The following is a 27,523-nucleotide window of genomic DNA, read 5'->3' on the forward strand; positions in this document are numbered from 1 at the left end:
ATGGCTACACTACGAGGCTTTTAGTGACACCGCTGTGCCGCTACAGCCGTGTTGCTAAAAGGCACGCAGCATAGCTGCTGTTTGTTGGCAGGACAGGTCTCTCCTGCCGACAAAAAAACTTCCACCTCCATGAGCGGCAGCGGCTTTGTTGGCAGGAGAGTGCTCCTGCCGCCAAAGTGCTGTTCACACCGGCACTTTTTGTCTGTAAAACTTCTGTCGTTTGGGGTGTGTGGTGTGTTTTTTTTTTCTTTAAATACCTTTGTTTAACAAAAGTTGTGTTTTTTTTTTTTTTTTGCTGACGAAGTGCCAGTGTAGACAAAGTCTAATTCCGTCTAATGCTCCTTTGACGGAAATCCAGCCCCCTCTGGGGTGGATTGTCTTATCCATTTTTTCAGTGTAGGGCAGGAAACCAAGAATACATTGTCCAGCTAAAATTGCATGAGGCTTTTAAGTGGCAGAAAAAAAATAACCTGTTTACAGAATGCTGCCCGGACACCAGAGTGAGAATACTTTTCTTTTCTTACGGTGTTTCGACAGCTTGACAGGCTGAAGCAACAGAACTATGTAAGAGATGTGGGAACTTTCCTCACTCTTGTCATTGGTGTTTTAATTGTCCTTGGCTGTGACCCTCAGCACTTGGAGAAACATTAATGCAATTTTGGAATTTTAAATTCTTGCAGGATTCCTGTTTAATATCTGGAAGTGCAGATCAGAAGCTCTGACCTGCTACCTCACTCCTGAGATGGGAGACTGTATCTCATTTTGGAGTTAGTGCTTCTGTGGTTGTATTCTTGTAACCGTGAGCCATCCCTTTGCACGCCCTGCAGTCAAAGAACTGATCTGAGTCTGCCAATGTTCGCTGCTATTACCCTCCACAGATTCTTATTTTCTTTTGTGTTAGTCCCCAGTTCATTTATGGTGGTATACCTTGTCAGCTTTTTGCTACATACAGCCTGGCCTTTCTCTGCCCAGATTCTCTACATGTTACATGGAGTAGACATGATGGCAGATACCTGTGCAATCCTGGAATTTTAATCTGTAATTAAAGGAATTTGGCAACTTCATTTACTATACTAAATAACCTGTGTGAGTTGATTGGTGGGAGTCCTCTTTTAGCCATTCTGTTCAATCTGGTATTCCTCTTTTTAGGCCTCAACTATCTGATGGAGCAATTTTCGCACTCTGGGATGCGTTTGGAAAGTAGAACTTGGTACACTCAGGTTTTGGAGTATGTGCTTCAAAATTGAAAATTAGTCACTATTCTGCTTTGAAATATGTTGCTTTGTTGTTCAGACTCTTGACTGTTAATATGAAGCAGGAGCCAAAATTCAGAGTGGGTGAAAGTGTGTTTGAATATTTTCAGAGTAGTTACATGTTCTTTTAAGTGTCCATACTTGTATTTCCAAAGAAAAGCACACCAACGATCCTGGCATGACTTCTAACAATCTGTGCAATTGTAGTAGAGGTTTTAATTTGCTCAGTCTTTGTGGGACTAGCCTGTCATTGAAACTCTTGACCTGGAGCACTAGGACAAACGTCAAATATGTTATGCCATAAAGTTTCTCTTCTCTTGGTATTTTTGAGCAAAGATTATCTGGTGAGAGAGTGGGAGTTGGTCAAACAGTCATTACAGTAACTGGGCAGTATCAGTGCTGTTGATCTTTCTTGTGCCTGTAATTGTGGTAGTATCTAGAGGTAGCAAAATAGCCATATTAGGGGACTAGCTTTCCAGCTCAACTTCTGTCATCAGGAGAAGTTTGCAGAGTTTTAAAAAAAACAAAACAAAACCAGAATAGCTTTGTGTAGATTCATAAGTATGCTCAGGTAGTTCTGTTCCAGTCAGTTCTTGTTGAAATCAATGACAGTTGGATCATGCCGTGGGTGTTTTATCTAGGTCTGGCTGACCGGTGCTTGGGTCAGGGATTACTGGCGAAAGTGGCTCTCAGCCTGCTCCCTGGATCTTTGGCCCAACTGGCTGCCAAAATGGCTCCTGAAGGCTGCTTCAGAGTACTCTGATCATTGTCAGAATGGTAGACCTCCACTGTGCCTCCTGTTGACCCCTTACTAACCACTTCCATCAGGTGTGAAAATCCTGCTATTCTAGCTTCATGCCCTCCAAGGAGGCCACTATCCTCTCTTACGCTCTTAGGGTATCTCTATGCTCCCTTTACACAAAGGGACCAAAACCAAGGCGCACGGTCTGGTGCAATATTTATTTTGAATAGCCATGCAGATTTCAACCCCATTGAATTCATTGGGGCTGGGGCATGAGGTCCACCTGCCTTTATCACTGTAAGATGAGGGCTTTAGCATGGTATCTGTCATGCTGCCTGGAATGGGACACATCTAAAAGCGCCAGTCTCCTCAGGTCAGATTGTCAGAAAACAGGGCATGTTTTATTGTAAGATTTCACCAAGCCAGTAACAGATGTCTGTTTCCAAAATTCTATACTAGTTTATTATGAAGCCACAGACAGTCCCCTTCAGGCTCTCTAGCCCCTCATGCACCACCCAGACAAACGAGACTTCTGTGATAAATGATTATTAAAACCAGAAATCACATATATTAGGTTCTTCCAGTCCCAAAGAACCAGACACACCCCAGGTCAATATGTATGTCTGGATCTTACCCAAACACCACGCTGGTAGCCAGTCTTTAGTAAACTAACTTGTCCTTTTTTTTAAATAAATAAATAAATATTTAAGAAGAGAATTATTAAATCGTTAAAGTGAATCACATACTTTGCAGTTGATTTCAGATCCTATAGATCAGGATAATAGTAGTGCTGTTAAATCTGCTAGCTTGCAGCAAGTCTCTCTGGATCACCCAAAAGGTTGGGGGTCCTCAGTCCATTGTTCAAAGCTTCCCTGTTAGAAATCATAGTCCAGAGATGTGGAACAGGAAAGAAGCAAGAAGGCGATATTACAGTCTCCAGTTTATACCTCCCAGTCCATTTGCATGGAAAGTTACTGTCTCAAACATGGAGTCAGGGATCACATATTCTATGTGCCCTGCTGAGTCATTGGACCTCCATTGTCTATATGTGTCTGAGGCATCCGGAGGCGGGTCCCACTGGAAGCTGACTCTCTTTAATGGCCCATTGACCTTGGTTGGTCTTGATGTAAACCTGTCTTGTGGGTAGAACACAACATGTTTGGGATACAAACACATAGCAAAGATCCATAACTTCATATACAATGATAAAACACACATAAACAGGATATTGTTCAACAGATGACAACTTTTCCAATGATACCTTACAAAACATACTTTGTACAAGATTTATCACAGTTGTGCACCAGTGGTGCACAAAAGCATGGTCATCTTTTTTTCTACACAGTACTGACTATATATTTAAATTACAGAATGAAATAAGGGAGGCAAAGTTAATTACAGTGGCGTGACAGTGACTGATGAAGGGTTATGGGGTGAGATATTGGCTGGATTCCTTAACTGTTCACTTCCAGATCTTTTGGCATTTTAAAAAATGTAGAATTTATGTAAACAAAGAGCGATCATGTGTATGTATGTGGGGGGGATGGGGATAGACAGGAAGGAGCTGTTAGCTGAACTTCATTGAAACACCTTTTGAACCTGAATTCTTTTTTTGCATGGGAATCTCTTGTCATATTCCTTTTGTGCTCTTTTGGCTGTGTGCTCTAGAACTCTGCCGCCACTGCCTATGGTCTTGTCTACATAAAATTGTACCGTTTACCTCCAAGTGTGGTTTTTAAAAGAAAAGAAATACCCCCTCCCCCTCTAATTTTAACTAATATCCTATTTCAGTTTTAGATTAAGTCATTAGGAATCAGTTTATGCTAAACTGAAATATGCTACTTTTAAACTGAAATAAGAGTGTCAAAAAAGAGGTTTTCACTGGTTTAATTAAACTGCTTTAAAAATAACACCTTTTTAGTTAAGCTGGTGTAACTTTCTTTCTTAGGCAAGGCCTAAGCCTCACTCAGGCGATAAAAGTTTGCTCTGCAGCTTGAACCTGGGTTTCAGCTACCATCCCAGACTATAACCCACCATAAATTGGGCATTGGAGAGCCAGTGTTTCCAATGGACAATGAGCACTGGATTGCTCCCAGAGTTGCCACAGATTAGGTTTGTCCTTGAGAAAGTCATTTCACCTCTTCATGGCTCTATTTCCTCTTCCACCCCATGGTTGTCCTATCTGTTTAGACGAGCGGTTCTCAATCCACAGCTCAATCAACATACAGGTGCGGCCCATGTGACCTCCTCAGGGCCATACAGGTAGTGTGTATGTATATTGTGTGGATGCAGCCCACATAACACACACACAGAGCTGCATATGCAGCTCACAATGGTAAACAGGTTGAGAATCACTGGTTTAGACAGTAAGCTCTTTGTGGCAGGGACTCTAGAATCTCTCACTATGTTTTGTTCAGTGCTTAGCACAATGGGGCTTTGATCTTGGTTGGGGCCTTTAGGCATTCCTGTAATACAAATAATAGTTATTTTAAACAGTAACATCCCTTTAGTGGGATGTTAATGTGCTGAAAGGTCAAAAGCGCTGTGATGACAAAGAAACAAACAAATTTAAAAAACAACTTCAGAGTAATGCTGTGGTTATGCCAGAAGCTGAAAAAAGCAAAGCGGTACAGTGCAATACAATTTTGTAACTTATCATTCATACAACTCTTACAGTGTACTTCAGTTAGAATATATGGAACTGTATATGAATGAGATAAGTTATATGAAAAAGTCATGGTCCCACAGGATAATCCCTGGCCCTCCATTTTTCTCAAGAGGGAGCCCCATGACTCCCTTACTCCAAGGCTGGTCCGTGGCTTCAGCACCTCTGTTTCTCAGTGTGGCTCTTCAGCAGGTCCAAAGGAGCTTGGACCCCCATTGGACGCATTCTCCGCTTCATAAGCTAGGCAACCAGAAAATGTTGGCAGTGACAAAGGGACAGCCTTTTCAAAAGGGGGCACCGTTATGAGACAACAGGGATACCGTATAATGGGTTAAAAAGGTAAAGCAAAGCATAATACCATGGACTCTAGGCTTGCAGGAAACCTCCTTCTGACTTTGTCTCTTTGTCAGTCCCAGTCTTTCAGCTTTTGACTGACATCCGTTAGGCAGCTGCTCCCAAATTGGTCAACCCCCCATCCCCTTTTCTTTTCTGAGCCCGGGTCTATAATGATTTTGTTTGCTTTGTCCTCTATCTTCCTGTCATGGCTAGAAACCTTGCTATTGTGTTTGAATGTTTTGCAGGGATACTTCATATCTGGGCCGTTGTTTTGCCTTTTGTGATAAATGAGGTGTGTGTGTGTGTGTATAAACTCCCTTTTATGGACATCCAGTTATTTATAAAATCCCTGTTAGTGGCTGTTCTCTACTTGCTTTACCTGTAAAGGGTTAAAAAGTTCATAGGTCAAAGGAGGGGAGTGGGCACCTGACCAAAGAGCTAATGGAAGTCTAGAACTTTTTAAAATTGGGAAAAAACTTCCCCTTTGTTTGTCTGTTCTCCCAGAGAGAAGGGGCTGCAGCTATGCTGTAAGAGTTTGGGAGCTACTCATTTAAAACCCCAGATATGTAAGTAGATCAGGAAATGTCTAGGAAGATACTATTAGGTTTATCTTTTTTATTTCTTTATGGCTTGTGGACTCCTCTGTGCTAACCTGGGTGCTTTTGTTTTGCTTGTAACCTTTAAGCTGGACCTCAAGAAAGCTATCTTGATGCTTAATCCGTGTAATTTGTTTTTTTTTAAAATCTAGCAAAAAGCCTACATTCCAGATTTATTTTCTATCTTTTTTTTGTTTTTAATAAAATTTCTCTCTTTTAAGAACAGGATTGGATTTTTGTGTCCCTAAGAGGTTTGTCCATGTTCTTTAATTAGCTGGTGGCAACAGCTGATTTACTTTTTCTTTCTCAGCTCTTCCCTGGAGGGGGCGTAAAAGGGCTTGAGGGTACCCCACAGGAAGGAAGGAATTCCCAAGAGTGCCTTCCTGGGTTCTCAAAGGGGTTTTTGCACTTTGGTGGCAGCATCTACCCATCCAAAGTTTAAAAAAAAAAAAAAGCTGTAACCTTGGAAGTTTAATACAAGCCTGGAGTTGCCAGTATTATTTTTTAGAATCCTTGTGGGCCCCCATCTTCTGCACTCAGTACCAGAGTGGGGGGTCAGCCTTGACACCTTTCTTGATTTGGTTTCTTTAACAATCCTCTTTGATCTAGCTCCCTAGCAAGTAACTCCCCATAAACACAGGCATGTACTATATTCATAAATAAGAATACACATTTCCCAGTTCGTTAGAGTGTAAAGGGGGCTAGGAACCACAGACGAAGAGATGAGTAGGGCATACGCAGTAATAGGCAGTGCTGGTGCGAGACGCTGGTTGACATTTTACTGAATTAAGTAGTATACAAAAAAATTCAGAGTTAGAGCTATGTCATTCATTTGCTCTATGTGCCTTGGTAATGAAGAACCTGGATATATTTGCATTTATATGCAAGGTGTTAAGGACCGCGAGAGATCCTTTGGCTCCAATTTTGCCCTCTGGTTTTGTAACAAAACAGCTAATCCTGAAAACTACACTAGAATTTTTTGCCAGTAGAGCAATGTTGATGATGTATTTTTTTTTAAACATTTCTATGCTTTTAATAGCCCTAGTGTATGTGCAGTTATATTGGCAAGAGTGTTTTTGCCATTATAACTTACTTTGTTGGAGAACCAGTATAAGCTATGCTGACAAGGCATACTCTTGTTGGTATCAGTGGCATCTACCCTAGGAGAATTTGCTGGGATAGTTGTACTGGAACCTTTTCTAGTATAGACAAGACTGTACACTCTTCTTTCTTTTCTGGTTTACTGGCCAAGTGAATTTGCCTGGTCTTGAACGCAAGGTAGCTTGTAGGCATTTGCAGTAATTGGAGGATTAAACATTATTCTGCATATATGCAATGCATATAATGTAAAGAATTATTGAAATGTTCCTTTTAAGTTTAGATATAACTTACTACTTAGCTGTCAGACACCTCTGTTTTCACTCATGTTGGAGTGTCTCAAAATGTGGCTGTGTTGCCACTTCCTTGAGTCAGTATAGGTTGAAAGAAACACATGACAGCATGAATAAGAATAGTGGCTCAGTAGATAACTCCAAGATATTAGCTGTATCTATCTATGTTATGTCAGCCAATATTGTGGAGACATTAGTAAAGCAGGTCTTTTGATTTGATTGTACTGTATTAATATGTATTTAGGTCCTGTTAATACTAGTATGGAAATGTGTATTTGAAAAATATTATGAATAAATTTACTGGGCATGGAAATAAGGAGTGTTAAATGTACTTTAGTATAGAAGGAATTTTGACAGAGTAGTTCTAAAGCACTAGGTTCTTAATGCAAATACTTAAGCAATTGCAGCCAAGCTATTGGATTCAACTACATACGGACACCTTCAATTTTATTTCAGATTTAGGTATTGTTTTGAGACCCCAAGACCTATACAACCTTACATCTAGAGGATGCTGTTTACAAGCAGACGTTGCTTTAATAGTTCGATTTTTTTCACAAAAATCCGTATCTTTTTGATGACCTATAATTCTACTAGATGAAGAAGGCTCATTTTTTTATGCATCAGTCAATTAAAGCACGTTACCATGCGTACTACAGAGATGATGTGCTGTTGAAAACCCATTAACCAAACTGAATGAGTCCTGAAATATCAGGTAGATATTTAGAATCTGAAATGAATTCATGTATGAGCGTGCACTCTTGCTCTCTCATATTTAAAATTAATATTTAAAAATACATTATGGACCGCATATTCCTGTCACATGGTGGATGGATGAACTATTTGGCTTCAGCACCTGCAGTTGGGTGGGAAGTGCTTCACCTCTTCTACAAAACTTGATTTCATATTTTCCTTAGCCTGTTTTAAGGATATTACACGCAGGCCTCATACTCGCTTCAGCGGGTGTCGGATTGGACCCATAGATATCTTAGTAAATACAGGCAGAGAGAATGTTTGTGTGGAGGAGAAAAGGGTGTTGCCTAGAATACTGTAATGAGAAACTGTGGGGGGGGGGTGTGGTGGGTGGGCTGGTGCTTAGATACCTGGTAGCCTACTAACATCTCAGTGTGGAGTCTGATCCTCCAACAGGCCAATGGGTAGCGGTGCCAGAAGAGAATGTCTTTTAGTACCATTGGGATTAAAATAGCCTATATAAAATCTATAAATATCTGCTTAAGGATTTTATATTGCACTTATCACAGTGGTATCTAATCCATAAAACAGAAGATGTTTAGGGGTTCTATTCCTCCAGGGTGAAATAGCTAGACTATATATGTATGACTTTATAACAGCCCCTTGCAAAGATTTTAGAGCTCCGTATCCCTACTGTGATGAAACCACATCAGTGATAGCTACGTTAAAACACATTTGCTGTAAGCACAGCTGTAACGTGGTCTCTGACCTGTGTGGATAGCGATTTCTCCCTCCCTCATCCCTCGATAACAGTGTTAACTAGAAATAGGTTTGGCAGAGTTAGATTTTTATTCTTTTATAATTTTGACAGATAATATCAATGTTTAAGCATTTTTAGACTTTTATTGATTTTAAACTCTCACAATTGCATGAAACGTGGGGTCTTACGCATTTTTTTTTCAAATTTTATCCTTTTTAAAATTTCACAGTTGGGTGAAATTATGGGGAAGGAATGTCAGACTAATTATTTAATGATGTTGAGATTCAAAAGGTTAAAGCTTTTATAACCATTAAAATACAAATTGTGAGCATCATGTCAAAATATACACAGTAAATATTCTTAAATCAAACTCTAATATGTTCTCAAACTCTAATATGTTCTCAGGTTTCTTTTGTCTTTCTGTAAATTTTATCATTGTTGGTAGTATTTTTTGGTCACTTTGTCTGCATACAGTGAAGCGTATCTCAGTACCACATGTGGATCAGGGTTCTTGGGCTCAGTGAAGCAGTGACACATAGATATTTTGGAATGAAGGGCAAGGAGTATTCTTGTTTGTGTGCTTGGTCTTTTAAAAATAAATTTTAACACCTACATAAAGTACAATTAGAGAGGATACATAAAACTATTAATATAAAAATTAAGGTGCCTATGTATACAAATCCAGCAAAAACACATGTCTATGGCCATAACTTTAACTTTAGAAAGCTGTTTACTGGACTTTAGTTATATGGGAAGGAGTTAATTTCTATTATTTTTGGAGGTGGAGACTCAGACTCCTGTGTCACTTAAACATTTTTGAAAGTTTTACCCAATATGACTGACCTGTAGGAACTGTCTGTGATATAAGTGATACTTTCTGTCCTTAGATTTGTACATAGATTAGTGTATAGTCTCAGGTCTCTTTTTTTTTTTTCTTTCTGAAACTGATTATCTTAGATTTTTATATATAATATGTCATGATGTACGTGTGTTTGGCTAGAGATTCAATTAGCTCATGCCTCTGGAGATTTAACAAATATAAGTTTGACAGAATAGCTCTGTGACCAAGTCCAAATCAGGTTTTGTCACATCACTCTTGCGCATCTGAGTCAGGCTAGTAGAAACAAAAGGAATTTCATATTTTGTTTTCCTCAGGGTGGGTCTGCCTTGGCAGAGTGCTCTCATCACCAGAGATATGTATCTAGGTAGTAATGGAATGGTTTTCCTATTACTCATTTAATAGCTATATAACAGTGACCGTGTTACATGTTCCTTAATAGTGACACTGCTGCAAGTTTTAGCTAGCAGCCACTGTTGGGAAAACCCACCATTTCTGACACAGTTAGTCTTTCGACGGATCAGTCTCAGACTCTTGAATCTGTCCTCCATCATCAGCATGGTACACACTACTGAGACAGCTTAGATTTTTAAACTCATAAACAGCTCAGCAAGAGCAGCTGCTCTTCAGATCAGTTACAAACCCAACCCACTATCCCCCAAGGATATGGACTTGGAGAGGAAATAGGAAGTGTATAGTAGCTGCTCCTATCTTGTAGAACAGGTTTCAGAGTAACAGCCGTGTTAGTCTGTATTCACAAAAAGAAAAGGAGTACTTGTGGCACCTTAGAGACTAACCAATTTGAGCATAAGCTTTCGTGAGCTGTAGCTCACAAAAGCTTATGCTCAAATAAATTGGTTAGTCTCTAAGGTGCCACAAGTACTCCTTTTCTATCTTGTAGAAGTCACGTATACAGTACAGTGAGAAGCCAACAGCAGGTGCAGGGCTCCAGTGGAAATAAAACTGGAACAACATCATATCCCAGTTTCCTTTACCCTACATTTGTGTTTAGGCAATGTTGGCGCGGGGGGAGACACGTGGGGTCACCTCTCCCTGAGATTTCTGCCAGGGTTTGTTTATATTTGTGGGGAGTGGTTTCATAATATGTTCCCCCTCTACTAGCAACAGTTGCAAGTCGCCTGTGGGGTAAAGTAATGCAATGCCACTCTCCCGCCCCCCCCCCCATCTATAGCAGCTTCATTAATATTTTATAGACTCACTCTAACCCATTTATGGGGTTGGGAATACCATTTTTTGATAACACACTTTATCTTTCTTGATTCAGGTAAAGAGTCTGTACCTATTCTGTATTGAAAAAAGTTTCTTATTTGTTCAAGTTTATTTTTAAGCTTTGTCTTAGTGTGATTCTGTTCTGAGAAGGGACTTTGTGAAGATGGTATTGTTGTATTCCATGTTTATAGTGTCTCACCATTTACAAAATGGTTTTTCTCTCCCCATAAAATTGTATGTGTGTTCTCCCCTTGGTAAATATTGCCTTCTAAGCATCATCCAACTCCAGCCAGCTGCCCACCCACAATAACTGGCTACCTCCTGCACCACCTAAAAATCAGTCTCTATCCCTGCCAGAGCGCTTGTTGAAAAGAGTTGTCTCCAATCCTAGGTCCATGTTCCAGTTGGGAGACGGTGTTGAGGTGGCCTAAAGTATAATGGAATGGCAGATCTGGATAAGAATGTGTTTGAGAAAAATCTTCATAGAAAAGAAGACCTGGACAAACTTCTGCTGGTTGTGTGGTCTTCTTTCCATTTAAACTTAATTTAGCAGTTACTTCAACAATAAGCAAACATGCTTAAATCCTACACTTAAACCTGTAGTGATTTAAAAAATAATTGACATAAAACTTCCTTTATCAGTGTTATTGATAAACTCTTGTTCTAAATGAAAGCACTGACTCATAACCATAAGGATAAGTATTAAGTAAATGTGTCTGCTAGTGTCTGAACGAACCTGTGAGCATCCTTGTGTGGACTATAGCAGTGGTTCTCAAACTGGAGGTCAGGACCCTGTTTTAATGGGGTCACTGGGGCTGGCATTAGACTTGTTGGGCTTGAGGCCAAAGCCCGAGCCCCACCATCTGGTGCAGAAGCCAAAGGGCTTCACCCCTGGGAGGCAGGGCTCAGGCTTTGGTGTCAGCCCTAGGCAGCGGGCCTTAGGTTACAGGCCTCCCACCCGGGCCTGAAGTCCTTGGGCTTTGGCTTTAGCCCCCCTGCCTGTGGTGGCAGGGCACAGGCTTCAGTCCCCCTTCCTGGGGTCATGTAGTAACTTTTTTGGTCAGAAGGAGGTTGCAGTACAATGAACTTTGAAAACCCCTGAACTAGAGGCTTCCAGAAGCTCGAAGTCTCTGATAGAGCTGGCTGTTCATGCTGTTAATGTGGGTGTTGTGGATGCTCTCCTGATGAACTTGACTGAGGGCTTACTAAGATACTCCCAGGAAGCTATTGAGATGTCAGCTCCTGTCTCCAGTCTGCATATGATGCCAGTCTTCGTCACCCATTTGGTAAAATTTCAAACATGCTCTTTGTGCTTTCTCCCATGCTGCCACTCACACGTGAGGCTCCTCATAAACATCTGCAAAGCGAACTTATTGGCCTTCCTCAAATCCCTCTTAAAATTCTGTTCTGTCGTGATGCCTAGAAAAAACTTAACCGGGGTTGGGCAGTTGGTGTGCTGAAACAACTGTCATGGTAACTACGATTGTCGTCTTATCTTGTGTTCCTCCTATATGTTGTCCCTTGTCTTGTACTTAAGCAGTAACCTCTTAGGGATAGAGATTGTCCTTTTTGTACAGTGGGGACCTTGACCAATGACTGGGTCCTATAAATGCTACTACAATATAAATAATAACTTATTCCTAAATATTTATGGTTTTCCAGATGTTCTGTGATACTGTCTCTGAAATATCTTTCTCTGTGAAATTTGAAAAGGACCACAATATGGCTTCTCTTAATGTCACCAGTCAGGAACACTTTTCAGGAAAAAGTGAATGAAACTGTGGATTCTTGAAAGATTTAAGATTTTTGTAATCTATAATTACCTCTTTTGCAAAATGAGTCAGTTGATTAGCTATTATTGCACAGCCACATCGGTGCTGTTATTAATGAAACTGAATCAGTTGGCGGAAGAATACTTTTTTTTTTTTTTTTTTTAAAAAGAGCTCTATGGGTTCTAAAAATGATTGATACCATCTCCTCTTCTCTTTGCATAATAGAAGCTGTTTGTCCTTTTAGTGCCCATGTAGATGATACATTTCTTCCAGGTTGACTACCCAGTGACGCACCATACCTCAAAGTAGAGCCCTGTAACCCCCATATTCATCATTCATAAATGATTGTGGTATTTCATACAAAGCATTCCATGTAAGATATCATGTGAAAGGTCATAATCTGCTCAAATCCATTGTTCTAGGTTCTGTCAAAATACGTATATCATTAGTGTGTATGAATTTATGAGACTTTGTTGTATGGTGGTTGAAATATGGTGTGAGTTTGGGAGTTGTCCACTGCTAGTTCTCCAGTGACAACAAAGGTGATCCACAGCCAGGCGGGCGTTAAATGACCATTAATCAGCAGGAAAGTTTTATAAACAAGGGTTTTACAATTCTGTAAGAGTTGTGCAACCATCACGCAATGGGGATTGCTCAACTCCAGGACTCAGCAAAGCACACCAGGACATGTCTGGACTAGTGTTTTCCAGGCACATGGACTAAGGATACTAAATAGATAATAGTATGATGCCACTGTCCCCTTTCCCCTCCCCCAACTACGCTGGAGGCAACAAGAGCTCTGGGAAGACAAAGACTTGAACTGAGGAGACTGGTTCCAGGCTTAAAGGGGAAACCTGTATATTAAGGACTGTAACCTACCCACAACAACCAGTAGGGTGAGAAACTGCTTGATCCACATATTAGACTGTACAGTAAGGTTTAGGACTCAGACTGTGTGCTTACCTTTTATTTTCTTTGGTAACTATATCTGACCTTTTGTGCCTACCTCTTGTAATAACTTATTAACTGCAGAAAGGTAGATTTTCTGTTCTATATTTTATTTAAAACCATGTGTATTGGTTGAAGTGCTTGGGAAATCTCTGCTTGGGTTACAAAGGCTAGTGTGTGTCCTCTCCACGTCGTGGGAGGGGTGGACTGGGTAATGAACTTACACACTAGTCAGGTTCCTGACCAGGGCAAGTTGGTACAGTTCTGGGATGCAAGGCTGGGGGCTTGAGGGGAATTGGCTGTAGCCTCTCAATTGCTGATTCATGAGTGTCTGGGAGAAGCATTCATGTCACTCAGTTGAGTGTGTCCCAGCCTGTGGATGGCTGTGTAAGTGAAGTACCTGCCAGAGGTTTGTAGCTTGCCAACAGCATCACAGCGTGAGAGGCAGCCCAGGTTGGTGGACAGAGGGCTCAGTGTTTCCACAGTCCAGGTTGCACCCTGGGAATCCCATCAAATACCCTCTCTGCAATGCTGTTCTGAGCAAAAAAAGCAAAGTTGTTCCTTTTACCTGTGCACCTGAACATCGTACTGCCTAATTTAATTTTATTTTTGTGTTGAGCAGGGTATTTTAAATCGGCCCAAAATTCTGGTGTTTGAATAAAAGTTTCAAAAGAGATGAGAAATCCTCTTACTTTACTATGCAATGGAATTAACAGTTCTATAATTCAAAGGTGAGCTTGCTTCCCACTTTAAACCTTATAATCAATTCTCAACGTCCCCCAAAATGAAACCAGTTCCCCTGAAACATCATGTGTCGCATTTCAAACCAGGGTAGAATTTTTTTGTACGTTATTTTGTTTTTTGGGGGGTGGGCAGGAGACTTAGTTAAGGTGTTTAAAATAATACATTTTTTCCTCTCCTTCCTTTTTCAGCATTTCCCCTAACTTTTTTTTTTTCTGGCTCATCATCACTTCAAAATTGCGTAGCCTAGTTATTAAATGTCGTCTTTGATTGGCTTTGCTGACCAAGGGTGATCTTAGTATTGTGAATTAAAATGGTATAATAAAAAGAGCTTATGATGGGTGGCATGTTAATACCACACAGTAAAACAGGATAGGGAAGGAAGGGGTTAGCTAAGAGTTCATTAGAGCAGGGACATAAAGTGGAGGCAAAGGAAGGCTGGGACAGTAGCCCTGGGAACAAGTAAAATGCTTATATTACTCCTACCGGAGCAAGAAATTTCTAGCCCCACATCTCCAAAAAAAGGAAGAATTCGCTAACTAGCCATCTAGCTGTATTGCTTATAAGAAAGTCAAGTTGTCTCTCCCCCCCGCCCCCCCCCCCCCGATTAAAGCAAGCCATCCTTTGCTGACTTGCTTTTTGATGTGCAAGAGAAGGCAGTGTTAATGTGGGCAACTGCAATGATAAATGTAAAGTGCTTGTGATCAGGTGTACATACCCCACAATAAGATAGACAGGAAATGGTAGAAAAGGGCTAAAAAGAAGTGCCAGGAGAGAGAATAGAACTCCTTCCTCCTAGTCCAGGCAGCAGACAGACTCCAGAACCTCCCAGAGCCAGAAGGCCAGGAACTATAATATGGTCTTAAAGAAGATTGTGATGCTTTGAAGAGACTGTGTAAGTTAGGGACTCTGTTCCCTTGCACACCGATCCTCTTAGTCTATAGTTTTTCACTTTTAATTTTATTTTTGGACCAGACAGAAGAAGCCCCTGTCCTGATTCAATAGATATTGGGGCCAGGATGGAGAGTGGTGATGGTGTTTCTGTGCCTTCGAACAGTGCTGCCCATCCTTATTACCCAGGAGGGCCACATTGGCCCACGCAAGGTTGTGCTTAGGTTTAACAGATTCTACATATTCCAATAAGATTTAAAGTCACCTGTATTGATTTATATTTGTTAGGTAGAATCATAGAATATCAGGGTTGGAGGGGACCCCTGAAGGTCATCTAGTCCAACCCCCTGCTCGAAGCAGGACCAATTCCCAGTTAAATCATCCCAGCCAGGGCTTTGTCAAGCCTGACCTTAAAAACCTCTAAGGAAGGAGATTCTACCACCTCCCTAGGTAACACATTCCAGTGTTTCACCACCCTCTTAGTGAAAAAGTTTTTCCTAATATCCAATCTAAACCTCCCCCACTGCAACTTGAGACCATTACTCCTCGTTCTGTCATCTGCTACCATTGAGAACAGTCTAGAGCCATCCTCTTTGGAACCCCCTTTCAGGTAGTTGAAAGCAGCTATCAAATCCCCCCTCATTCTTCTCTTCTGCAGGCTAAACAATCCCAGCTCCCTCAGCCTCTCCTCATAAGTCATGTGTTCTAGACCCCTAATCATTTTTGTTGCCCTTCGCTGGACTCTCTCCAATTTATCCACATCCTTCTTGTAGTGTGGGGCCCAAAACTGGACACAGTACTCCAGATGAGGCCTCACCAATGTCGAATAGAGGGGAACGATCACGTCCCTCAATCTGCTCGCTATGCCCCTACTTATACATCCCAAAATGCCATTGGCCTTCTTGGCAACAAGGGCACACTGCTGACTCATATCCAGCTTCTCGTCCACTGTCACCCCTAGGTCCTTTTCCGCAGAACTGCTGCCTAGCCATTCGGTCCCTAGTCTGTAGCGGTGCATTGGATTCTTCCATCCTAAGTGCAGGACCCTGCACTTATCCTTATTGAACCTCATCAGATTTCTTTTGGCCCAATCCTCCAATTTGTCTAGGTCCTTCTGTATCCTATCCCTCCCCTCCAGTGTATCTACCACTCTTCCCAGTTTAGTATCATCCGCAAATTTGCTGAGAGTGCAATCCACACCATCCTCCATATCATTTATGAAGATATTGAACAAAACCGGCCCCAGGACCGACCCTTGGGGCACTCCACTTGATACCGGCTACCAACTAGACATGGAGCCATTGATCACTACCCGTTGAGCCCGACAATCTAGCCAGCTTTCTACCCACCTTATAGTGCATTCATCCAGCCCATACTTCCTTAACTTGCTGACAAGAATACTGTGGGAGACCGTGTCAAAAGCTTTGCTAAAGTCAAGAAACAATACATCCACTGCTTTCCCTTCATCCACAGAACCAGTAATCTCATCATAAAAGGCAATTAGATTAGTCAGGCATAACCTTCCCTTGGTGAATCCATGCTGGCTGTTCCTGATCATTTTCCTCTCATGCAAGTGCTTCAGGATTGATTCTTTGAGGACCTGCTCCATGATTTTTCCAGGGACTGAGGTGAGGCTGACTGGCCTGTAGTTCCCTGGATCCTCCTCCTTCCCTTTTTTAAAGATTGGCATTACATTAGCCTTTTTCCAGTCATCCGGGACTTCCCCCGTTCGCCACGAGTTTTCAAAGATGATGGCTAATGGCTCTGCAATGACAGCCGCCAATTCCTTCAGCACTCTTGGATGCAACTCGTCTGGCCCCATGGACTTGTGCACGTCCAGCTTTTCTAAATAGTCCCTAACCACCGCTATCTCCACAGGGGACTGGCCATCTCTTCCCCATTTTGTGATGCCCAGTGCAGCAGTCTGGGAGCTGACCTTGTTAGTGAAAACAGAGGCAAAAAAAGCATTGAGTACATTAGCTTTTTCCACATCCTCTGTCACTAGGTTGCCTCCCTCATTCAGTAAGGGGCCCACACTTTTCTTGGCTTTCTTCTTGTTGCCAACATACCTGAAGAAACCCTTCTTGTTACTCTTGACATCTCTTGCTAGCTGCAGCTCCAGGTGCGATTTGGCCCTCCTGATATCATTCCTACATGCCTGAGCAATATTTTTATACTCTTCCCTGGTCATATGTCCAACCTTCCACTTCTTGTAAGCTTCTTTTTTATGTTTAAGATCCGCTAGGATTTCACCATTAAGCCAAGGTTGTTTCTATATACAGCATTATCTAAGTACACATTTGTGTAAACTAAAATAATGTAAACATGACACAATGCTAATGAATCGGCTGTTAGCATACAGCGTTGAGGCAGGCTGCGGGCCTTATGAAATGCTCTGGCGGACCAAGTATGGACCGTGAGGCTGTAGTTTGGGCACCCCTGCCTTAGAATAACAGGATGCAGTATGTTTTCCCCCCCGCCCACCGTCTTCTCCTTCTCTTTTTTTTTTTTTTAAACAACCCTTTTTCCTTCTCCGCCCCCCCCCCCCGCCCTCTGTTTCCTGGGGGTGTGATCTGAGCTGGTGGATGTAGACTCCATTTTTTAAGTGTGGAGTTGAGGTTTCCTAAAGGAAAATGATCCCTATTCAAACGTGCCTCAAGACTATATTCCTGAAAAAACTATTTATTAAAGACTGTTTGCTTTGTGCTGGTGTCGATCTGTCCTTGTTTGAATATTCTTCTTACCTGGTAATAGGTAGCTATATGTCAAAGACTCTTAGTTTCTGCTTGTGGGAGAACCAAATGCCTTTGCTCCACTTCTTACACTCTCATTCTCTTTGGCCTTTTTTTTGGTTTTTTTTTAAATCTTGTGGGATGATAAGAAAACTAGGCAACCAGCCAGTGACTGTTGGGCTATAATAGAGCCAGTGGTATGTATAAAATTTGATTACTGTTGTCAACACCCGAATGAATAAAAGAGACTGCATACCCTAGACAGATAGCTGTTAAATAAATGGTCTATTGAATTCTGTAGTAGTAGGAATGAGACCATCTTATTAGAATGAATGAAGTAGTTTGTAGCTAGAATGCATGTGTTGAACACTTAGGATTTTGTTTTTAAACAATCCCCTAGCTCTAGTATTAAGGCTACTTCCTAAAACTCAGCATGTTCCTGTCTTGGTTACCAGCTCTTGCAGTTGATATGTGTTTCGCATCCAGTGTGATATTTTGGCAGAGGCCCTAGTTTCATTTTGACTTTAGATTATTTTAATGTCTTATTGTTCCTGCAACCTGCTAATTCTATAAGTGACTCCTTTGCAAATCACATCTAACACAATTTAGTTTTACATCAGTGAGTGTTATTACATAGATTCAAATTTAGGGCCTGACTTTGAAAACATTTAACTATGTCAATATCTTGATGAATGGGAGCTGATTGGGCCTACACCTGTGTGTAATCGTTAGCAGTAATGAACCTTGAATTTTAAGCAGGGCTGTCAAGTGATTAAAAAAAATTAATTGTGATAAATCACACGATTAATCTTGCTGTTAAACAATAATAGAATACCATTTATTTAAATTTTCAAATATATTTAAATTGTAGCACAGAATACAAAGTGTACAGTGCTCACTTCATATTTATTTTTGATTACAAATATTTGCATTGTAAAAAAACAAGAGAAATAGTATTTTTCAGTTCACCTAATACACGTACTGTAGTTTAATCTCTTTATCATGAAGTTAAACTTACAATTGTAGCATTATGTACAAAAAATAACTGCGTTGTTCTATTTTTGAATGTAAAACTTTAGCGCCTACCTGGCCATTCAGTCCTACTTCAGCCAATCACTCAAACCAGTTTGGTTACAATTTGCAGGAGACAATGCTGCCCGCTTCTTGTTTACAATGTCACCTGAAAGTGAGAAAAGATGTTTGCACAGCACTGTTGTGGCTGGCATCGCAAGATATTTACGGGCCAGATGCGCTAAAGATCCATATGTCCCTTCAGGCTTCAACCACCATTCCAGAGGACATGCAGCCATGCTGATGACAAGCAGAGTGGACCGTCAACACCTGTTCATTTTCATTATGAGTGAGATGCCACCAGCAGAAGGTTGATTTTTCTTTTTTGGTTGTTTGGGTTTTGTAATTTCTTCATTGGAGTGTTGCTCTTTTAAGATGTCTGAAAGCATGCTCCGCACCTCGTCCCCCTCGGATTTTGGACAACACTTCAGATTCTTAAACCTTGGGTCGAGTGCTGTAGCTATTCTTAAAAATCTCACATTGGTACCATCTTTGCATTTTGTCAAATCTGCAGTGAAAGTGTTCTTAAAATGAACATGTGCTGGGTCATCATCCGACACCGCTATAACATAAAATATATGGCAGAATGCGGGTAAAACAAAGCAGGAGACATACAATTCTACCCCAAGAAGTTCAGTCACAAATTTAATTAACGTGCTTTTTTTTTTTTTTTTAAAACGAGCATCATCAGCATGGAAGCATGTACTCTGGAACGGTGGCTGAAGCATGAAGCTGCATATGAATGTTTAGCATATATGGCACGTGAATACCTTGTAACACCGGCTGTAAAAGTGCCATGCGAATGCCTGTTCTCACTTTCAAGTGATGTAAATAAGAATCAGGCAGCATTATCTCCCATAACTGTAAGCAAACTTGTTTGTCTTAGCAATTGGCTGAACAAGAAGTAGGACTGAGTGGACTTGTAGGCTCTAAGTTTCACATTGTTTTGTTTGAATGAAGGTATGTAACCAAAAAAACCCTACATTTTTAAGTTACACTTTCACAATAAAAAGATTGCACTACAGTACTTATATGAGGTGAACTGAAAAATATTATTTCTTTTATCATTTTTACAGTGCAAATATTTGTAATAAAATAGGGCGAACAGATCACAAGAGTGAAATATCAGGATACATTGGGTGAGCGGGGGGGAAGACAGCCACAGGTGCACAGCCCCGACTGGAGCCATGAGAGGGGGCGCACAACCCTAGGAATCTGCAAGAGGGGTGTATGGTCCCTGCTGCCACGGGGCAAGGACTCATCGTCCCAGCCCCCAGCAGAAACCACGGGGCTCCAGCTCCAGCCCCGGCTGAAGCCGCAGGACAGGGACGCTGGATCCTGGTTGCAAAGTCAGACCCAGTTGCAGGGCAGGGGAGCAAAGGGTCCCAGTTCTAGCCCTGGCTCCAGCAGCAGTCAGAGAGGAGGCCCACAGTCCTGCCTTCAGCCCCAGCTTCAGCCACTGACAGCTGAAGCAAATGAAGTCACAGAGGTCTGGAGTGTCATGGGCCCCCTGACTAAATTATAAACTTGGTTGTAATCCATATTTAAACATACAGATGTAAAGGGCAGGGTTTTTTATTCAGTCAATAAATCAACTTCACAATCTGCATACCTCTCAGACATGCCAGAAGTCTAGTACTTCTTGGATGACTTTGCCATCGTCATGACTTGCTTCTGGGCAATTACAAAGCTGTAGAGGTCCTTGCAACTCATCTGGAAATTCATTTTGACAAGCGTTTCACTCCGTACCAAGTCTATGCTGCGTCGATTCCGGACATTAGTACGTGCATCTTTCATGATTGAAAATACACGCTCTGCGTATGCATTGCTTACTGGTATACTGAGCATGTATGACACCAGCTTTGTCAGGTTCAGGAATTCAGTGCTACCGTCCTTGTTTCTTAGCACTTGAGACCAGAATTCCCCAGCTGAGTATTTTCCAAGCTCCAACTTGGAGCTGATGTCTTTGATGATACAGTACTCCTCATAGATCTGCTCAAGATCCACTGTTTTCTGGAGATTTACAGCTGTCATGGTCGCAGACAGATCCTTGTATTCGAATGCCCTATTAACTTTGATGTTCAAGCACTGGGTATTGAACAAGTAGCCAGCTGTTGAAAAATCAAACCATTTCTCCAAATATAGGATTGACACATTGTAAAATTTCATGAAGTCTTTCTGGAGACATGCAGCAGTGACAGGCAGCATCTCAGTTAAAGCATTTTCAACTTTGAAGCCAAAGAATTTGTTGTTCTTCCGTTGCTGAAGTTTAATTCTTAGAGTATTCATTAGGGCATACACTTCGCATGCTGTCATACTCTCAAACAGAGCACGGTATCACTGAAGATTTATGGGACATTTTGGAGAAAAAACAGGTGAACCTCAAATTTGCTAGGCCCCTCCCCTGGTTCAGTTTTCCATGTCTGAGAACAGCATCCATCGAGATTATTGGGCACGTCTCACTGCCCATAAGGACTATTTTGTTTCTAACAACCTGCCTCGTATTTACAAGCCTGTTTACACCTGGGAAAAGACTCAACCAGAGTGTCGGAATGTGGCGTAGTAAAGTGGCATACTCCATATCCACAAAATGAAACATATCCTTCAATGCTGCTACTCTCTTAGCAGAACTGCTGAAATGATTGAATGTCTTAATCACCAGAGTCTCAATGTCAACTTGTAGGGTATTGCTAGCATGTTTCACGGCGTTGTGCATAACATGGGCAGGGCAGTTTGCAGGCAAGATATTTTAGTTTGTTTTTTTTAAATTCTGGTACACTGATTGTCGCTTTCCATAATTTATGTTTGCGTTATCAGCACAGTAGGAAGACACTTTGTTTAGGTCTAGTTTGTGTCGCAAGTTTTTCAAGTAATGTGTTGCTTATTGCCTTTGCAGTCTTTGCTTTGCTCATAGAAGTCTAACAGTTTATCTTGGACCCCATGTTCGGGTGTCCAGTATCTCCGTGATAAGGGGAAAGTTTACACGTTGCCCTTGCTAGATGCATCTGTGGCAACTGAGAAATAGGGACCATTTGGCTTGCTGAGGTCTCTTAAAAATTCTGTCGAGAGCAGTGACAGCACATTTTTGATCAATGACTCTACTTTAGTCCGGCCACAGCTGACGTGCTTCACAATCGTTGAATCTGGAAACTGGGTAGGCGTCCGTTTAAGTTTACAGTCACTTGAGCGATAGGAGTACTGATGGACTACTGTGTGGTAAACTTGAGTTAGCTCAGCAGCGCTAACCTTGTTGAAGGATTCATTTGGCCTGCTGAAAAAATGAGACCCCGAGGTATTGCTCTTGTGAGTCTTGGTGGTTTTGTTCATGATTTTTTGAATCAGCATGATGTTTAACATCAGACTCACTGCCATGGCAAATGCTAAATTTCCTTCCTGCATGCTTTACAAAAAGCTTTCGAATCACACTCGTAGGATTTCTGAATCCAGGTGTAAGTGGTTTCCCGTTCTGTCCTGTATCTGCACTGTCTTTTTTTTGTTTTTGTTTTTGTTTTGTTTTTGGTAGTTGGCTCCTCCCTTACCGTTGCCATTTCGGGTGGGGATTTTGGCTGAAGACCGTTAGCTAGATAGCTATCCGCTGAAAAAAACCGTGCAGTCTCTGTGCTGCTTACATGTTATTACGTGCCCACTGTAGTCTGTCCTAGGGTATGCACTGTGGTTCAGAACTGTAAACTACATATCCCTACTGTAAACTGCATTACACTTGAAAACCTGAAAAATCAAAATTGCCAGTAGAGAACAGATTACAGTCTGGTTTAATGGGACATTCTCAATAGAGTGATTTTCTATTTCACTAGCAAATGTTAAATTTTACCCGAATATCGGGACAGATGGCGTCCCAATTGTACATCAAGCAGATGTACGCTGCCAGGTGCAATCTCTGCTTGCCAATGTGGGTAAGTGAACTGGGCAGCAACTTAGCAGTGCTCAGCCCCGGCTTGCCCTGGGGGGAATCAGCACGTGCAGAGGCAGGTGCCTCCTTTCCTTGGCTCTGCCATGAGCTAGGTGGACTGGTCTGCACACCCTCTGCTGGGGGAAGGATGCAGCTATTACCTCTGTGGGGCACCTGACCCTACCCCCCATAGAAAAACAGGAGGTGAAAGAAAAGCTTGGAAATGGCAACTCTTAGATTCTAGTAGCCTCCCCCATCGAGCACAGAGCCGCATCTCATTTCAGAGCTGGCGGTTCTAGCCCCCCTGCTGCATCCACGGAGCCGGCTTCAGGGGACTCTCTGCCTGGCTCTGGAAGTCAGGGCTCCCTGCAAGCTGGCCTGCCCAGTCCTCCTTAAGGACACCCCGAGTGCAGAGTGGTTCTGCTCCAGGGCTGTCACTCAGCCCTGGGTGCTGAGAGCCATTGGAACACTTCAGTCCTGTGGGTGGGCCAGAGAGGAGGTCAGCAACCACCCAGGCTCAATTGGTTGGGGTGGGTTTTCCTCTGTTGTTGCAGAGTGAGTTACCCAGATGGCATACCTTTCTGGGGGAGCTGACCTCGCCCCTTAAAATAAATGGGCAACTTCAGTTCACTTTGGATCGGCTGGATCCCACAGCTCGTTCGTCAAGAGCAGGTTTGGATCTGGTGCAGTGCGAAGCCTGGTCATAAACAACTGAACTTAAGTGTGACTTTTTTGTTCCCAGCCTCAAGAAAAGGGCAGTCTTCTCAGTACCGGGTTTACAATGGTGATTCAGTGGCGCCAGGCCTCAGAAGGGGCCCTGGCATAACCCGCTCAGTTTGTGCTGCGCCCCCAGATCCCACCAAGCCCTCTGGCTCCTCTCCGCCCCCTGCTCTGGCTGGACCCCAGTGCAGCTCCAGTTCTGGACAGTCTCTCGTGTCTGCCACCTCTTGGGCCCTGCCTGTCTCCGCAGAGCCGAGCCGCCTGGAACCGGTGCAGCAGAGGGGCCAGAGTCAGCCAGTGGGGGCGGGTGAGAGAGTGTGTGTGTGTGGCGGGGGGGGGGGGGGGTTGGCTGGGCCCCTCCAGGCAAGTGGGTCCTGAAGAAACGTGGTGGGGCAGGCCCTGTCCTGGCTGATCACACTGCTCACAAGAGTGATTCCCTGCCCTGGGACTGGCCCGGGCCACACTGCTGGTTCAGCCCAGCTGATGCTTACCTCGGGGACCTGCCGGCCGCTTCCTGGGAGCCGCCCCAGATAAGTAATGCCGGGACCCACCCCATCACTCCCTACCCCGCCTTCAGATGAGGAGGTGAGCAGCGGGGAAGGGGTGGGTCGGTCAGGGGCAATGGGGCATGCATGGCATGGCCAGAGGCACACTGGTCCACCTCGCCCTGTGCTACCAGCATGCCCCTTCCTGTTAGGGGTGGGCCCATGCTGCGCCACACAGCTCCCCTGCCCAGCGCCCCCCTGGATCCACTGTGCCCCGCACCCCTTGAATCTACTATGCCCAGAGCCCCTCCAAGCCATTCCACCACAAATGCACATTGCTGTGCTCACTGCCACCCCTACCCAGCACCCCCGTGCCCACAGCCCCACCACAGCTGCACAGCATCCCACATAGAACCCCCCCACTTGCTAGTTTCCCAATAGACACAGATTTTCCCCTTCCTCTTTCCCTCCCAGTGCCCTTCCCCACAGCCCCACTACAACTGAACGATGCCCCACACAGACCCCTACTGCCCAGTGCCCTGACGCACACAGATTTCCCCCACTGCCCAGCACACCCCAACAGGCCCGCACTGCCTAGCAACACAGAAACCTCCCCCACTGCTCAGTGCCCTCCACACCCTCACAGCCCAGCACCCCCCACAGACCTCCCAGACACTCACTCCATGACACCCTACCCCCTTCCTTGGCCGCACTCACCTGCCCTGCTGGGAGGTCTCTGGCTCCTAGGGTCAGAGTGGCGAGGGGGGACTCCAGATTCTCCATGTGCTGCGCCCGCCACAAGTGCGAGCTCCGTGGCTCCCATTGGCCGGGAAAAGCACCAATAGGAGCTGCTGGAGCCGCAGAGCAGGGCTTTTAGGCAGGAGCAGCCTGCAGAGCCCCCGACCCTAAGAGCCAGAGGGACTTGCTGGGGGTGGGGGGTCCTGGCGGTGCCTACCTGGGATGGCTCCCGGGAAGCATCCAGCAGGTCCCTCTGGCTCCTAGGGTAGGGTCTGGTCAGGGCAGGGGGCTCTCTGCGTGCTGCTGGCGACTGCAAGCCCTGCCCCCGCAGCTTTGATTGGGCAGGACAGAACCAGTGCAGCGTGCAGAGACGGAGACCCTCTCGCTGTCTCTCTGCCTAGCTAAAGGCTGCACCGTGGGCACCTGCCGGTGGCCACTTCCCTGTTTGGAGGCGGGAGCTGCCCCACATAAGTGCCGCCAGCCCGGGACCCCAGGTATGTGTGGTCCCAAACTGCAAACCAAAATATCGGGACAGTCCTGATATTATCCGGTCATCCTAAATAAAAATAATATAAAGTGGTCACTGGTCACTTTGTATTCTGTGTTTGTAATAGAAATCAATATATTCAAAAATGTAGAAAAAGTCCAAAGAAATTTATTAAATATTAATTGGTATTCTATGTTTAACGGTGTGATTAATTGCGATTAATTTTTTTGAGTTAATAGCGTGAGTTAACTGCGATTAATTGACAGCCCTAGTTTTAAGTAATTTTTCTTTTATTAAAAATTGACCTGGATGGGATATGTCTTGGTAAAATTTGTTTGGGAGAAGTTCATCAGTCTGATATATTAAAGAAATCCACTACATTGCTGTGTGGGCACTATTCTTAAAATATACTTTAATACAAAAGTACCTAGGGTAAGTTTCATGGCATCCTTTTTTGCACTATTTTATCTTTTCTGTACAGAGCTCTCCCTCTGTCTGTAATATATTCTTCATCATACATCACTTACCTGTTGTTACCTTCCCTGTGAATACATAAACACAGATTAAGATCCTAAAATATGTAGCCTTGAATTACAAATATATTTTATAATTAAACTGAAAGACATTTAACTAGCTAATTCCAGAGTTTAGAGCTCTCGTGCTTGTTGATTTCAGAACACCAAAGGGAGAACAGGGAGTTGTGTGTCCTGTGCTTCTTGAAGGGACACCCTGGGGTATTTGTGTATACAAATATGATTTTTAACTTCTTATTAACTGTGGTGCTAATATTACTTCATATTATTAAAACTGAACATTACTATTCTTGCCTCCGTCTTACTTGACATTTCTACACATTGAGGATTTCAACCTTTGTTTATGCCTACATTACAGAGCTTATTTTCAGATCAGTTCAGCTGTACGTCTTCTATTCATTTTAATGGAAGATTTATGCCTAAATCTCCTGCACTGCTTTGAAATACTTGATGAAAGTACTTTCTGGTAGTTGCCTTACAGGAGTGTTGCTATAATGAATTAAGAAGAAAAGTGCTATATCCGTGATAAATATTATTTTATTATCATTACAGCATTTTGTAAATTAAATGCTAAAAAGTATTTTCATAGCCTTTAAAGGATGTTCCATGTCATTTCAATAGTCTAGAACAGCCACAGATTCTTTTCTACTTTCGGTATGTAGAACTACTGCTTTGGAAGCAGAAAGACAAAGTTTATTTTTGTCAAGAACACAAACACTGTATTGGTAAATTGTTACGTGGGGGCACCTTTAATTAGTTCAAGTCTGTTATATGCATACATTCTTCAACTGTAAAAGGTTTACGTGTTTCCTGAGTCGGCTCACATTGTGGTTAAGTCCAGTTCTTTCATAGAAAAACCAATTCTCTCCTCTACTCCCCCTCCAAAAATCCCAGCATGCAGTTCTCATGCTGTTAGTGGTGTGCACTTCCTCTGCATCTTCACTTTTCCTGTTTTTAAACATTAAGCTTGATCATGAGCATTCAGACAATCAAAAAAGTTCAGTGGAAAAAGTATATGTTTGCTTTTCTTGGGCATACAGCTATCCAGGCTTCTTCTCGTCCCCCAGGTAAGTGCATATTTAAGTCTCATATATATTTCCAAGAGTGGAGATACAGGGAAGTAAATTTTACCTTTTGCTAGCCATTTTTTTGTTAATACAGTTTGTTTGTTTAGTCTAATAGCGCTGTGACATTAAAGGCATGGCAGGAAACAGTCCATGGGAAGGATAGTTTACAGTGTGCTGTTTGGGGCACAACTCTGCTGCAAGCACTATGTGAATTGTGGCTGGTTAGCATTTGCTGCTAGACAATTGTCACGTAACACCTTTTGGAATTGATATATATTTTAAAATCTGAAGTGTTAACTTGGTGAAGTTAGTTATTAAAATTATGTCTACTCTGTCACTGACTGGCTTCCTTGAGAATGCACTTTGGAGTATGAAAAGTGAGTATAGACAAGATCGGAAAGTCTTGCTGACATTTCCTGTTAGCTGAGAGAAACACTGGATCTTTTGGATTTAATTGTCCAATTAAGCATATATAATAAAGTTCTGCTTATTGTGATTTGAGTATATTGGATTGTACATACTTCCTTTTAACAACTTTATCTCCCTTCACATTTCAGCACAGTTGCTGAAATGATTTTTTTTTTTTTAATCCAAGTTTGAAAAAAGGCATCTTTAATGTTTTTTGTGACAGATGAATGAGATTTGCTGCAACTGAAAATAACCCAGATGGGGTTTGTGGGGAGACAAACCTGGATGCATGTTCTTTTCCTGTTTGAAACTTCTTTAGGAATTGAAAATTGTAGTGCTCTGAAGTATGGAACCAGGACTAAAAAAAACTAGACCAGGAGAGCAGGAACAGATTCAAGATTCCAATATCTCTGAATTCCATTTTTTTGGATGGTACTCTAGCTATGGCAGGGCGTCAGATCTGAGATAATAATTGCCTCATGCTGACTGCTGATGTAAATTGGCACAGGTCCATCAGCT

At 42.7% G+C, this 27,523-nt stretch overlaps 1 protein-coding gene across 7 annotated transcripts in view; it reads left to right on the forward strand.

The window, feature by feature from the left end:
• The window catches only part of UTRN (utrophin), a 587,482-nt gene that overhangs the window by 33,666 nt on the left and 526,293 nt on the right, over positions 1-27,523 (forward strand). For 6 of the 7 annotated variants that reach the window (XM_073337525.1, XM_073337526.1, XM_073337529.1 and 3 more), the window contains exon 1: positions 26,456-26,596. The exons of the other annotated variant lie outside the window; for it this stretch is intronic. In XM_073337525.1, the coding sequence (XP_073193626.1) occupies positions 26,503-26,596 (94 nt within the window). In that variant the 5' untranslated portion in view covers positions 26,456-26,502. Of the gene's footprint in view, positions 1-26,455; positions 26,597-27,523 lie in introns of those variants that run through there. 7 annotated transcript variants of the gene reach the window in all.

The sequence above is a fragment of the Lepidochelys kempii genome, chromosome 3, assembly GCF_965140265.1.
Source record: "Lepidochelys kempii isolate rLepKem1 chromosome 3, rLepKem1.hap2, whole genome shotgun sequence".
In the NCBI taxonomy this organism is placed as follows: Eukaryota; Metazoa; Chordata; order Testudines; family Cheloniidae; genus Lepidochelys; species Lepidochelys kempii.